This window comes from Aedes aegypti, chromosome 1 (genome assembly GCF_002204515.2).
Source record: "Aedes aegypti strain LVP_AGWG chromosome 1, AaegL5.0 Primary Assembly, whole genome shotgun sequence".
Classification (NCBI taxonomy): domain Eukaryota; kingdom Metazoa; phylum Arthropoda; class Insecta; order Diptera; family Culicidae; genus Aedes; species Aedes aegypti.
Window position 1 is genome coordinate 307613360 of NC_035107.1, and position 15163 is coordinate 307628522.

A 15163-nucleotide genomic window follows, 5' to 3' on the forward strand; every position below is an offset into this window, starting at 1 on the left:
CCATTGTACGGCGAACAAATGTTGACAGTTCTCGAGACATGAGCAGTTGACCGGTTGAATTCGCTGGAAATCACAGCAAAACTGCACCCCAAAACACATGTACTGCATTCTTCTGTTGGCCGTCATGTCATGGCCAGAGAAGACCTTCACCGTGTAAGCACCGCAGAAAAGACGCCCTCTCGCATGCTTCACTCTTTTCTAAGCACGGGTGAGTGAGTACGATTGTTTTCACAACAATTTCGTAGGCGCAGCAACAAACAGGAAGGACGCCCTCATTTTCCAACGACGTCCACTTCCAGCCAGCTAAACAAAAAAAATCTACTCTGGCAACGCAGCGAAAACGGTTCCATTTAAGAGCAATTTGTATTATGCGCTAGCGCGGTTCATTTCTTTACAGCCGAGGCAGCAAATCTCGCCGATTGATGAAATGGAACATGGAGTTGACCATCCCAATCAATCGACGAATTATCCAATACACAATATCTCAAAAGTTCAAGCGATGGGATGAAAGAAATGAAAAAGCTTGGCAGCAGTGGCCACTTACCCGCCGGAATGCAAATAGTTCTTTCTGCAGCTTCTGCCGTTCGGCCGAAGGTTGTTGGCCTTTTCCACGTATAAATTTCAACATTGTTGCCCCGTTGATACTGCTACTTCTAGTCCAGTCTGGTTGTTCGTCTTCCTTGGTAAGAGTTTTTTTTTATCTATCTATTCTCGCCTTCTATCTCTCGCTCACATGCACATACAATAACACAAAATTCCACTCTGATCTTTCGTTTCTCTTCTAGGCTGGTAATAACTCTTCTTCTGAATTGCGCGAGCGCGGTCTTCTTTGCGGTTGCGGTGTGGATGGATGCTGCGTGATGATCCAAGATTTATCTGTTTCTTCTGTACTATGGCTCTTTCTGATTTCGTTTCCTCTTTTCACTGCGCTAGAAGTTTGACCATTGCTGGACTCCCCCCGGAAGGGTGTTAGCCTTCTTCTGCTGCTTGGAGCTTCAATTAACTACACTCTCCACTCGTGGCAGTCGCGGTACACCGTGAAGACCATTGAAACGTGCCTCGCCAGATTGGATGCGTTCAATTTTGATTTCGGCACAGCGATGATGGTTCCACTGCCAGCGTTGGTGATGGTGATGATGATGATGCCGATGTTCTGGAGTAGATTCCGTTGTCATGGAACCGAGTCAAAAGTTCCAAAACCAGTAGCGCACAGATTTCAATCAATCGAGGGTTTGGTACTGTAAATGGAAAAGAAGAAAGCAAGAAGAATAAGTAAATAGAAATCAACAGATATTGATTCAATTATTTTTAGTTGCAGTGATACTTCCGATGGATATCGAACATGAAGAATAAGTTTGCTTCGAATCCCGTAGCAAAGAGAAACGACAGAAAATCCCAAAAAAAGAGTAAATCCGGAAATACTAAGTCATAAAACACATTGTCTGGATCATCATACTCCAGGTTGAATTACAATACCTACTTGTTCAATGATTAGTTCGAATACATTGTTATCCTCAACGATGGTAAATCACACACTGAAACCATATTCACGATAGCGTTGTCGTCGTTCTGGTAGAACGACAAGGTCCAGAGGACAACATCCGGTAGAATTACGTATGCATAAAGTAGTTGAAAAGAAAAAAAATACACCACACAAAAAAAACTCTTCGAACAGGGAAACAGAGAAGCTCAAGCATAATTACCTCAACTTTTACCTTGTCTACAAAGGTAGGAAAATCTACGTGTGTTATCGTCACCGTGCGTCCCTTCCTTGTGCACCGGAAATGCGTCGTCTCCAAACAGGCATTACAATTGCAAGGAGAAGCCCAACCCAACAGCGAATCACATTTGTTCGTTATCGCAAAAATGTGAGCTCACTCTACCCAGCAGCCATAAGACTGATGCACCAAAAGTAATCAAATCGTAATCTCGATGTGAATCAGCTCATCAACCAACAACAGTTGCAGTCCTCCCACGTGAACGACTTTCACATCCGATCAAACGAAAATGCGAAGGAGGGAAGGACAGAGATGCCACCTCAAGCGCACCATAAGCCGTTTACCCAGTCCTCCCACGTCTTTAGACACCGGGTCCAAAAGGGGGCATTTTTAATGGGCAAAGAATGCACCTATCAGGTACCTACTGGATTGAGATGAGCTTCCTCTGTTTGTATATTGTAATACAATATTATTGTATAAAGGCACTTGAATCCAATATTTGTAGTAGAAATTTCATATTTCGTTGACAATAATTATTATTGGTCGTCACATTCGCATTTCAGTAGGGTCAGTGTAATATTTGTATGAAATCGAATAATGAAGCCAGCGTTATTATGTTTACGTCAACTGAAAGTTTTTAATCTTGGATTTGTAGGAGAAATATAGGAACTACGAAAAATTATATAGACGGATTTCACGCCAACTCGACAAAGGGATTGGCAGCACCCCTTCAAAATTCAATGAAACTTTCTGGGTGCGAAGACTATGTGAAACTAAGATACTTTACATACTTTGTTTTTTAAAAAATCGATCTAGACTAACATTTGGAAAGGGTCAAAGTTTATTTTTACTTTTTTTTTATAAACCCGTATAACTCGAAAACGGTAAGACCTACAAAAAAGTGTTGTATGGAGGACTGTCGTGCAATTTCCTGACGTTTTAGAGAAAAATATTGAAAAAATAAAAACACATTTTTTACACTGAAAAAAAAAATATTCAAAACTTTAAAGTCGATTTAAAAAAAAACGGCCATTTCAGATTTTGATCATCCTTAAGCAAAAAGTTTCGTAATTAAATTTACTAAAAGTCGTCCATACATTGCAAATTGGGCATATTTTAGGGAAAAAAGTTTTCCTAACATCGAATTTTTTAAGTCCCAAAGTTTTTTTTTTACTTTTTTTTATAAACCCGTATAACTCGAAAACGGTAAGACCTAAAAAAAACTGTTGTATGGGGGACTGTCGTGAAATTTCCTGAAGTTTTAGAAAAAAAATATAGAAAAAATAAAAACACATTTTCTACACTGAAAAAAAATGATCCAAAACTTTAAAGTCGATTTAAAAAAAACGGCCATTTCAGATTTTGTTCATCCTTAAGCAAAAAGTTTCGTAATTAAATTTACTAAAAGTCGTCCATACATTGCAAATTGGGCATATTTTAGGGAAAAAAGTTTTTCTAACTTCGAATTTTTTAAGTCCAAAATGATTTTTTTATTATTTTTTTATTTCGCTTTAAATAGTCTAGTATGATCATATTTTCAAGTGATAAATGAGTTTTAATCACAAAATAGATTATATTTGTTTTATTGGGAGTAGTTAAAAGAAATAAAACGGAATTATACAGTTTTTTTTTAATTAAATTCAATTGATTTTAAATCGACTTTAAAGTTTTGAATAATTTTTTTTCAGTGTAGAAAATGTGTTTTTATTTTTTCAATATTTTTTCTAAAACTTCAGGAAATTCCACGACAGTCCCCCATACAACACTTTTTTATAAAAAAAAATAAAAAAAAACTTTGGGACTTCAAAAATTCGATGTTAGAAAAACTTTTTTCCCTAAAATATGCCCAATTTGCAATGTATGGACGACTTTTAGTAAATTTAATTACGAAACTTTTTGCTTAAGGATGATCAAAATCTGAAATGGCCGTTTTTTTTAAATCGACTTTAAAGTTTTGAATATTTTTTTTTTTCTGTGTAGAAAATGTGTTTTTATTTTTTCAATATTTTTCTCTAAAACGTCAGGCAATTTCACGACAGTCCCCCATACAACACTTTTTTGTAGGTCTTACCGTTTTCGAGTTATACGGGTTTATAAAAAAAGTAAAAAAAAACTTTGAGACTTAAAAAATTCGATGTTAGAAAAACTTTTTTCTCTAAAATATGCCCAATTTGCAATGTATGGACGACTTTTAGTAAATTTAATTACGAAACTTTTTGCTTAAGGATGATCAAAATCTGAAATGGTCGATTTTTTTTAAATCGACTTTAAAGTTTTTTTTCAGTGTAGAAAATGTGTTTTTATTTTTTCAATATTTTTCTCTAAAACTTCAGGAAATTTCACGACAGTCCCCCATACAACACTTTTTTGTAGGTCTTACCGTTTTCGAGTTATACGGGATTATAAAAAAAATTAAAAAAAAACTTTGACCCTTTCCAAATGTTAGTCTAGATCGATTTTGAAAAAACAAAATATGCAAAGTATCTTAGTTTTACATACTTTTGACATCAAATATATTATATTAACAATATGGTTCACTCCCACTTATCCCATACACAAATTTGGCGTCCCGTTTAGCATTACCAACAGCACCATCTGTTGACGAAAAAGGTGACTAAACCATGCTTTGGTTAATTCCTTTTGATCGTGTACACTGGTTTGACGTCCCTCGATGACATTTCTCATTGTTTTGATTTTAGATTTTCAGAGTTCGAGCTTAACATTTGAAAACGTACCGTAAAAACACCGTACACAATTAAACTCATAAACGGAAATAAGAGATTGATTCAACTTATGATTATGATTATAATGTGAAAAGTGAGGAGACATAAATTTCAATTAGGACATGACTGTTGAATAACTCCCGATAATTGTCATAATCTTAGCTATTGTTGTTTTTCCCGTAAATGTAAAAGATGTATATTGATACTTTTTTAACTATGACAGTGCATCATTACTTCGATATATTTAGACGGGTGCAAATTTCAACGGTGTCATACTTCACTTTATTTAAAGCCAAGTAGTCCATCTCTCTTTTCAATGGACCGATGCAGGAGTTCACTAATTTGACGTTTAAGCGGTACTTTAACACATAAAAACAGATTTCTGCAGTAAATTAGTCAAATAAATCAGCCTACATGCTGGAAAACTTACGAAGTTGTCTAAAATCGACACATAATGCTGTCGACCTTTTTGATAACGGTTCAGCGACCTTCTGCTGTGAAATCCATGCAATGGATTCGATCATAATACTTACGCCTTCATTTACAAACTTTTATAAAACACTGTATCTAAATTACGTAGTACTTAATTTGACTATTCATTTCTCCTTTTTTCAAAGTCTGGACAATGTTCCAGCAAATTCTTCTTTTTGGCATTTACGTCCCCACTGAGACAGAGCCTGCTTCTCAGCTTAGTATTCTTATGAGTACTTCCACAGTTATTAACTGAGAGCTTTCTTTGTCAAAGTTGCCATTTTCGCATTCGTATATCGTGTGGCAGGTACGATGATACTTTATGCCCAGAGAAGTCAAGGAAATTTCCATTACGAAAAGATCCTGGACCGACCGGGATTCGAACCCAGACACCTTCAGCATGGCTTTGCTTTGTAGCCACCACTCAGTTAAGGAAGGCCCCTACATGTTCCAGCAAATAATTTTGTTAATAATACAGAATGGTCTACTATCGTATGTGTTCAAATTGTTTTGAAACTTTGAAAAAGTTCATTCAGATTTTAGCTTGGTACTTTTCATATGTTACGCTCGATGTGATATGAAGTGTCACTAGTGTCACTTTTATGAGCTCGAATGTTTAGAGTGTATTAGTTGCCACGTTTGCCTTGTGTGGCGCTACAATCACAGAAAAGGGAGTCGCCAGAAATATATGAGAGTGACTCATATTGTTAATATAATATATTTGGTGTCAGTCTTTTTCTAGCCATACAAGCAGTGTGGTCTATGTTGCATTTCTCATATATTTTGTCCAATATAGAGAATGGAGGTGAGGATGTTCTAATCACTGAATTTATTAGTGGTAGTATGGGGAATATCCTGGTCTGCAGAGACCTGTCAGGTATAGATTTTGATATTACTCCAACACATAAACATATTTTCTTTTCTTTTATTTTGGATAAAAGGTAATTCTGATCCATTCACTCATCATGATATCCTAGCATGACCATATGGATCTGAGACAAACTGACAATAAACACAACTTGTTTTTTCATATAAATAATCAATTTCCCTTGGCAACTCCGGCAACAGGCAAACAGCAAAACTCCATGCATACTTGATAATATTCTCAATATCAATATTAATATCATAAATAAATATTAATATTTTAATACTGAATCTAGTGTCCTGCCCCATGGTGTATCGTGTCAGCATCGAAGGGGCAGCCCCTCTAGCACAATGTAGGTAGCGCAACCCTGGTTAGGTGGCCTATTGAAGACTTTTCACCAACCAAAAAAGGCAAAAGTAGACCAAACGGATTGATTTTACGACAAGAGACCCGGCATCGAATTAAGGACAACAATTGGAAAGTTGGATCTTGGAACGTGAGAACTTCGAATGAACCCGCGCGTGTTGGGCTCCTGGCTCGTGAACTGCGGAATGTCGGCGTGAACGTGGCAGCTATCCAGGAAATACGCTGGACGAAAACCGGAGAACGTCAATTCCGAGCGGTGGATCCCATCGCCAACACTTCATTCAAGTACCACATCTACTACAGCGGCGGCGACAGAGCAGAACGTGGAGTTAAACGAGTTATTCAGTTAAAACCGATAAGCGACCGAATCCGTGTGTTGAAAATGAAGGACAAGTTCTTCAACTGCCGAATCAGCATATATGCTCCAACGAACGGTAAGTTCGATGACATGAAGGATGAGTTCTATGAGAGCCTAGATAAGGCCTACGGAGAGTGCCTAAAACAAAATGTCAAGATAGTCATCGGCGACGCAAATGCGCAGATAGGAAAAGAAGATTTCTTCCGACCCGTCATTGGAACGGAAAGCCTTCATTCCGTTACCAGGGATGGCAATCAGCAGTACCTACTTCACACGAAAGTGTATCCGCAAACACACCTGGCGACACCCGAGTGGCGATTCCTGCACCCAAATAGACCACGTGGGTGTTGATGGGTGACATTTCTCAGATGTCATGGATGTCAGGACCTTCCGAGGCCCCAATATCCACTAGGATCATAATCTCGTTGTAGCTAAAATTCGTTAATTATCTCGTTGTAGCTAAAAGCTGAAGCGCAAGACAGTATGAACCGGAACGATATGCGGAGATTTTTATGCCACGGTCAATGGCGCGCGGTACAATACCGTACCAGTGCCCGACATGTGCAATGATCGAGATGGGAATTTGCTAACCGATAAAACGGCGGTGGCTGCCAGGTGGAAGGAGCACTTTTAGCAATTGTCGAACGGTGAGAATGGAAATGTAGCGAGGAACAGGATGAACATAGATGATGACAATCAAGCTGTGGACCCACAGACCATAGGAGAGGTTAAAAAGGCTATCAGCGAGCTGAAGAACTGTAAGGTGATGGGAAGGACGAGATCCCGGTCGAGCTTCTCAATCACGGAAGTAAGAAGCTTTACGATCCATCGAGTTACTTTTGAAGGTATGGGAGGACGAAGAAACGCCCACAGGCTGGTTGGATGGCCTCGTACGCCCAACCTACAAGAAAGGGCACAGACTGAAGTGTGCCAAATATAGAGGGATTACCCTGCTGAATTCGTCGTACAAAATTCTGTCCGTGAAAAGAAATGAGCTGTGCCAGATAATGTCTGAACATGGTTTTCTGGAGAAACTAATTAGGCTGATACGTGCTACGCTGGATGGTTCGAAATCAAGTGTTCGGATCGCAGACGAGGTGTCAAACTCGTTCGTAACGTTAGACGGATTGAAGTCGTCTTTCTACTTCGCTTTCGAATTTACTGTTCATCATTGCACTCGAGGGTGCCATTAGGAGATCTGGCATGCAGAGAAACGGCACATCACACGGTCGCACATGCACCTTGGCTTTGCGAAAGATATAGACCTTATTGGAATCGATCGCAGGTCAGTGAAGGAGACCTTCATGCCTCTGAAGAGGGGGACAGCAAGGATAGGCCTGACCATTAATTCTACCGAAACGAATTACATGATTGCAGGTACAGACAGAGACAGGCTTGGTGGTTTAGATGCTGAGGTAGTGTTTGATGGGAAGTGTTGGAAGTTGTTGAGAAATTTGTTAAGCATGGAACACTTGTGACATACGACAACGACGTTTCTCGCGAAGTGTAATAACTTTGAAATGGTGTTTGACGCAGACGCATTAATCACGAGTTGTATCAAGTGTACAAAGATGCAAATATTATCAAGCATGTGAAATATGGTAGACTTCAGTGGGCTGGTCAATTAGTGCGAATGTCGGAAGAAAGAATTGCGAAAATAATATTCATCAGGGAACCAGGTAGAGATCGGCGCCTTAGTGGAAGACCACAAATACGTTGGCTGTACGCAGTGGAACGGACCTAAACGTTCTGGGCAACTGGAGAATTATCACCAAGACCAAGATGGACCTCTACAATACGCCCGGCAATGGCGTGACGCCACGCTGTAGGCATCATGGTTGGTATGTTTGCTTATAACATTATATTTGCTAATATTATATATGCTTATAATATTTGCTTATTATATTATATTGGCTCGTAGACTGCTGACGCGAGGACTTGCGGATAATAGCGAATTGTTTATGGCACAGTTTCGCTTTGGTCAACGTATTGCCGATGTATTCGGCGTAAGGCAGGACCTACTGTGACGATGATAGATTTGATGCAAGGTGAACTGTATATTTTACGTTTTGGTTGAAGCGATTTGTATGAACATTTATGGGATATGGATGGTTTCTAAATATTAAAAGCTTAATATGATCGTTAATATTAATGATCCCCCTTTACAAAGATTATCCACTCTAATGAATCGTTAATGCTAATAAGCAATATTGTGTCTGGGTGACGGACCTGGTGTAGCGGTTAGAACACACACTTCTCATGCCGAGGATCTGGGATCGAATCCCATCCCCGAGATAATCACATATGACTTTAAAAGTTATAGTGACGGCGTCCTTCGGAAGGGAAGTAAAGTCGTTGGTTTTAAGATTAACTAACCTCATGGTAAAAATCTCGTTAATAAAGATACAGAAAAAAACAATATCGTGTCTGTTGTAAAATCATTTGAACACAAATATTCAACACATATAAAAATCTGCTTGCATATATTTATTTTTAGTTATGCCCTTGGACCATTCTGATGTAGTCTAGTTTTGGGACGTCCTTCCTTGTAGCCCTCGAAAGAATCAATTCCTCTCAATGTACAAACGATCGCATAATGCTATAATCGTATTTAAGTAGTCGACTGCTTACGGCAACAAAGTGATCAATTGTAGTAGCCACAAAATGTCACCAATCAATGCCATTCCAGCCGGCAAAGATCAAATTAATGAATAGAGCTAGGTGGTGTCTCAGCATTCCATAGATATAACCCAAGCAAGTGTTTACTATCCGGTGCAACGCAATCGTCGTGGAAAAATCTCACTATTCATGTGGAATACATCTCGCTCAACGAGGGCCAAGACTACTAATGGAGCAGCAAGAGCGCTTCTCGTAGTGAATGTAATTGCGTACATGTACGGCATCTACATCGATAAACGCCGGTACCTATAGTGGACTTGTCGTTGTAATTTGAATATAAACCATCGCCGAGACCGATGTCTATTGAGGCAATAGCGTGGCGTCATAACAATGCTAGTAATACTCCACGGAAATTGTCTGCACTATCTCGTTCCGTTCCCATGAGTCCGCGGCGTTCGGTGCTTGATATGCTTGTCTGACCGATCCAAAGAGGAGTAAGTAAAAGATTTCGTGGTCATAGTTTCACATCTAAAGATTTTAAATTTATAGGTGCTTAGGAGTATATTGAACTGATTGAAATAGTTTTACCCGAATGTTTCCTCGATTGCCAGTTCTCTGAATGACCTTTTCCATGAATCTAGAGCTATGCTCTAATCATAATTACGTTGCCTAAATGCTACTTCCGAAAAGTTGTACTAGACAAAAATGTCATGAAAAATGAACTAAAGAAATGGTTTAGACGGCATGTTTTTCGATTACTCCCTGATAAGGTTTTTTGAAGTTAAGTTTTTTGGTACCAGAAACATAAATGCTCATTACTCAAAGGCGGTTGACCAATAATCAATATCGACACATATTCTAAAACTAGAAGAGTTTTTTTAGAGCTTGCGAAAAACTGGTGCAAAAATACCAAGAAACAAAAAAGTTATCGCGAACTGATTTTTTTTTTTTTAGTGAAAAATGAAGCTGCCAGTAGAAGGGTTAAGCTTAAAACGTTTTAAGTCAATATAAGGGCATTTAAAGACACTAAGGACAGAAAATAATAGAAGATAGATAAGGGCATAAGAAGACTATTAATATTTAAACACATTTTTTTGCAATAAACTCGATGTAATTCGAAAATTATTACTTCTAGAGAATTTGTCCATATATTAATTATGGTTCAGAATAATTTCAAGATTCTTTTTGTATCATCAGTACGTATTTATTTTGTCAAAAAATCAAAATTAAAAAAATTGACCAAAAGTTATTCTTCGAAAAACTTTTTTATCAAAAATTTCTCCATCATGAAACTTTGTCCCAAACATCTGTTTACTATCAAAATTATATGGTGAAAATTAAAAATATATAACATTTTTCACTAAAATCAACAGTTTCGGAGTTAGAATTTTTCAAATAATTTGCTTGCAAAAAATTATAGGCCATTTTCAAGTTATTCTTGAGTCAAAATGATCAATTTTTCTTTGGAAAACATTTATTCTACCATAGCAAAAACATGTGCAAATCGAAGGCTGTCGAGTACGATTTTTATTTTTTTTTCGACTTATTCTGGATGGAAGTCGTTTTTTGGGACTCTAAGGTGCTTCCCAAAACAGGTTCTGGGTACCATAATTAAGACCGCGGTGGCCATTTCTGATTTTTCTCGACATCTTACGACTATTATTCATTGCTTCTTATCGTTACTTTCTGAATATTATTGTAATCCATTGCCATGTTGAATGCACAGACATACCGTGTCAAAAAATTTAATACCTCAAATATATACGAAGCACAGTTGAAAACAATGCAAACCACGTTTGTTTTGAAATAAAATGTTGTTTTGATTTCCTGTTATAATAGAAAACAGAAAATGGACTTTTTCTGCTTGGAGTCGATTCCCGGTGGCCACTCCGGATTGATGTGGACCACTTTAAGCAAAAATCAAACTAGATAAGTATAGCTTTCATTTACAACTAATTTCACGGAAATCAAAGAAGAATTAGATTTTTGACAAGCAAAACAAAACAGGTGTCACCTAGAGGTGACACTGGGCGTTGGGGGGTTAAAATAGTCCATTTTCATTAGTTTTAGGAAAATAAGTAAATGAAGAGATATATGGTATTTACTTTTGAGAATGTATTATTAATGATGGAGAATCGCGAATAACTAATGAAAATTACCTATTTTAATATTTTAATAATTATTTTTTTGCATTTAACTCGATATAATTGGAAAATGGCTACTTCTAGAGAAATTACCGTTATAATCATTATGGTTTAGAATCATTTCAAGATTCTTATTGCACCATCAGAACGTATTTATTTTGACAAAAACACAACGTTTTAAAAATCGGCTAAAATGAATTTTTCATGAAAAAAACATCATATATTTTTTCAGTGTGCTTTTTTTCTTGTAGGACAAACAGTTCCTTACAACTTCTTCATAGAACAATGTACGTTATTAATTTTTTATTATTACAGTCATCTCTCCCTTACTCGATATTCTGTATCTCAATATTTCCCCTAACTCGATGGAATGCGCGGTCCCTTCAATCTAGCATGCTTTGATACCTCTGTAAGTCGATACCTCTCTAACTCGATGTTCCCTAACTCGATGCTATCTGTTTCAGTTTCCCAAGTAAGTTTACCTCTCTAACTCGATATTTGCATGAAAAGTTCCAAATGTCCTCCAAACGTTAATAAATTTCATGAATTTGATTATTATGATTCTATTGATAGTAAAATTAGGGTTTACTGCCAATTTCTGGGAGCTAAAATTTTTAATTTTTGCAGATCGGTCAAAAATAATCACATAAGTAAATGTGGTAAAATTGTATTGTTTTTCACGTTAAAATAAACGTTCGAAACATATGTGTTCTGTATCTCGATACCTCCCAAACTCGATGGTCCCTTCAATATCGAGTAAGGGAGAGTTAACTGTATCAATATACAAAAAAAAAAAACAAAAAGTTAATAATACAATCTTTTTTATTACATGACATATATGTCATATATCGGGACATATATTTCATATATAACGCTTTTGAAAGCAATGAAATGGACCGGTTCAATAATTTACATATATTTGTTGTAAATTATGAATGGTTTCGTTATGGTTCAATATTGTTTGAAGGTTCAAAAGTGTATCAACAATATCAACGTTACGCTTCTACTCAATAAAATCTTTTAAATCTTATAATTATACCTCCAATCGAAATACAATCAACTTTGCCTAACTCTATGTTCCGTAGCTTGATTTCGAAGTAAAAAACAAAAGTAGAAGTAAGTTTACATCGCTACTTCGCTGGTCACTTCAATTGCAGTTGCTCTGATCTGTAACTATATCCCTAGCTCGATGATCTGTTCAATATTGTGAGTTGACTGTAGAATCATAAACATGATTTGTTTGATTTCATAATGGCATTATTTTTCAAACCGTTTCATAAGCAGATCAGTAATGCATTTCAGTACGCATTCCAGTCGTAAAATCAAATTTCTATTAGCAAACTGCACAACTTCCCTTAAATGCCGATATTGTTATTTTACTGGTTCAAAAGTGAAATGGTACAATGAACCGGTTCAAAAAGTTACACTTTACAGTTGTACCACTAAACTGCTTTCAAATTATAACAGCAAACTTCAGTTGTCGTCTTCTGAAATAAAAATGATTTTACTGGATCTAAAGGGAATCGGTAAAATGAAGCGATCAAAAAGGTAGCACGTTTCAGTTGTACGACTAAATATCCATCAAATAATGCCAGTAAAGTTTACCGCTTATATTCCGAATGAAATCTTCTGAAATAAGAAATGAATGGTTTCACCGGTTCAAAAGCGGTAATATGAACCAGTTGAAAAAGTTACATATAAGTTACAAACTTCCATCACAATAAAACAGCAAACTTTACTGAGAATCTTCAAAACTAAAAATAAAAAATGTACAGGATAAAAGTGATGAACTAATACAAAGAGTACAACATTACAGTTGTATGATTAATTTGATAACCAATGATAACAGTAAATTTCACGGGTTATTTTCTGAGAAAAAAAAAAAATACCGGTCCAAAAAGTTACACATTTCAGTTGTACGATAAAACGTATACTAAATTCATGCAGGAATGCTCGAATGGATTGTAGCTCACGCAACTCAAAAGCCAAAACATAAAACATCATGGATGAGTTGGCTAATCCGCTTAACCTACCAACTCCGCTTAACCTACCAACTCCGCTTTAAAAGTAAACCGATTCAAAAAGAAAGATTTTTCTCAACATTTCACCTCCTGAAACGCTTCATCTAATAACAAGATTTAACATTATACTTCGATTTTCATCAAACATATTTCATCATTATTCTAACTGAAGAATTACCATTTGCACAAGTTTTGTTATATGCCAGCTTAAAAGTGAATCGGTACAATGAACCGGTTTAAAAACAACACTTTTCAGTTGTTCGAATAATCTGCTATCAATTGATAACAGTAAACTTCACGGGTTATTTTTTGAAATGAAGAGCATCTATGAAATGAATCGGTTCAAAAAGTTACAAACTAGAGCAGCAAACTTTCGCGGTAATCTTCTGAAAGAAAAAAAAAATTATTGATTTTATCGGTTCGACAGTGAACCGGTAAACCGAAGCGGTTTATCATAAGACAAAATTTATTATTTCACAAAACATCGAAATTAAATTTTGATTAAATCAATATGTATAATGAACAGACTCATCAAATAACAAGATATAAAATTACACGTTGATTCTCATTATTTTAAAAATAAGTCCAACTGAAGAAAACTGCATAAATTTCCTTATATGATGGCTCAAAAATGAAGCGTTAAAATGAACCGGGTCAAAATATGACACATTCCAGTCGAACAACTTTTCATCCATCAAAATCAAACAACATTTTTTTCTAATTAACTTGTATAAAATATTTTACCGGTTCAAAAATGAATCGGTAAAATGAACCGGTGCAATAAGTTACATATTACATTTATAGGATTAATCTTCTATCAAATGTTAGTTAACTGTCACGGAATGTTTTTTGAAATAAAAATAAATTTTTCAACCGGTTCAAAAGTGAATCGGTTGAATGAAACGGTTCAAATAGTTACACATTTGAGCTTACGATTAAACTGCTACCAAATTATAGCAGCAAACTTCAGCGGTTATCTCCTGAAATAAAAAAATGGATTTTACCGGTTCGAAAGTGAACCGGTAAATTGAACCGGTTCATCAAAAAACAAAGTTTGAGCATAACGTTTCACCTCCCGTTGAATTATTTTTTATCTATAACAGTTCACTTTTGGGCGCCGGGGGGTTAAGGGCAGAAAATAATTTTGACAATGATTGTCCCAAACCACCCCTGTGTGCGACTGTAGAAGGTATCGAATTTCGTCCCGCGTCGTCAGTGGAAAATATTTATAAAGCGACCAGCGAGCAGTTCTGGTGAACCGAGAAAAGCTGCGACTCGGTGCGTGATCCAATGCAGTTTCCGAAGGTTGCCGTCCACCGGCTGCCACCTGAGACAATGCAGATTTGTGTGAGACTCCCATTCGCCTGACTCCCTCATTAACTCCATAAAAAGAGGTGTTTGTTTTCCACAAGTGTTGTTGTTTGCTTATGTCATACTGTTACTGCTCTCAGAGTTACTAATTCTGTCGTTGTCTTAATTGAATTTTACAACGTGTCGAAAGGAAGCGAAAGAACGAGTCATCTAAAAACAGATTGCACACGATGAACTTGAAATTTCGGTTGGACGTTCCCGTCCTGGCTTTGAGTTGCCCCCGTGCAGCAAAGAAAGGTATGACATCATGTTCCGCGTCCGATCATGGTATGGTGAGTGAGTATATTTATATTTATATGGTGCGGCACGAATGTTGTCCACTGGCAGTGAGAGGCACGACAAGCAGGTTTTCATAATCTATTTAACACATCTATAATAATGAAAAGTTGTTTTGCTGTGTGGGTGATTTGAATTCTCGTTCTTACGCTGATGCTTTTGGCCGATCGCATCCAGGAACTGAGAGTGACAGAGCGGACGGAAATTGTCTCATCTTATTGATCTTTACGG

At 36.8% G+C, this 15163-nt stretch overlaps 1 protein-coding gene across 6 annotated transcripts in view; it reads right to left on the reverse strand.

The window, feature by feature from the left end:
- LOC5572601 (protein lethal(2) giant larvae) overlaps positions 1-15163 on the reverse strand; it is a 93190-nt gene that overhangs the window by 56600 nt on the left and 21427 nt on the right. For all 6 annotated transcript variants that reach the window (XM_001654062.2, XM_021838475.1, XM_021838476.1 and 3 more), the window contains one exon: positions 545-1238. In XM_001654062.2, the coding sequence (XP_001654112.2) occupies positions 545-628 (84 nt within the window). In that variant the 5' untranslated portion in view covers positions 629-1238. The remainder of the gene's footprint in view (positions 1-544; positions 1239-15163) is intronic.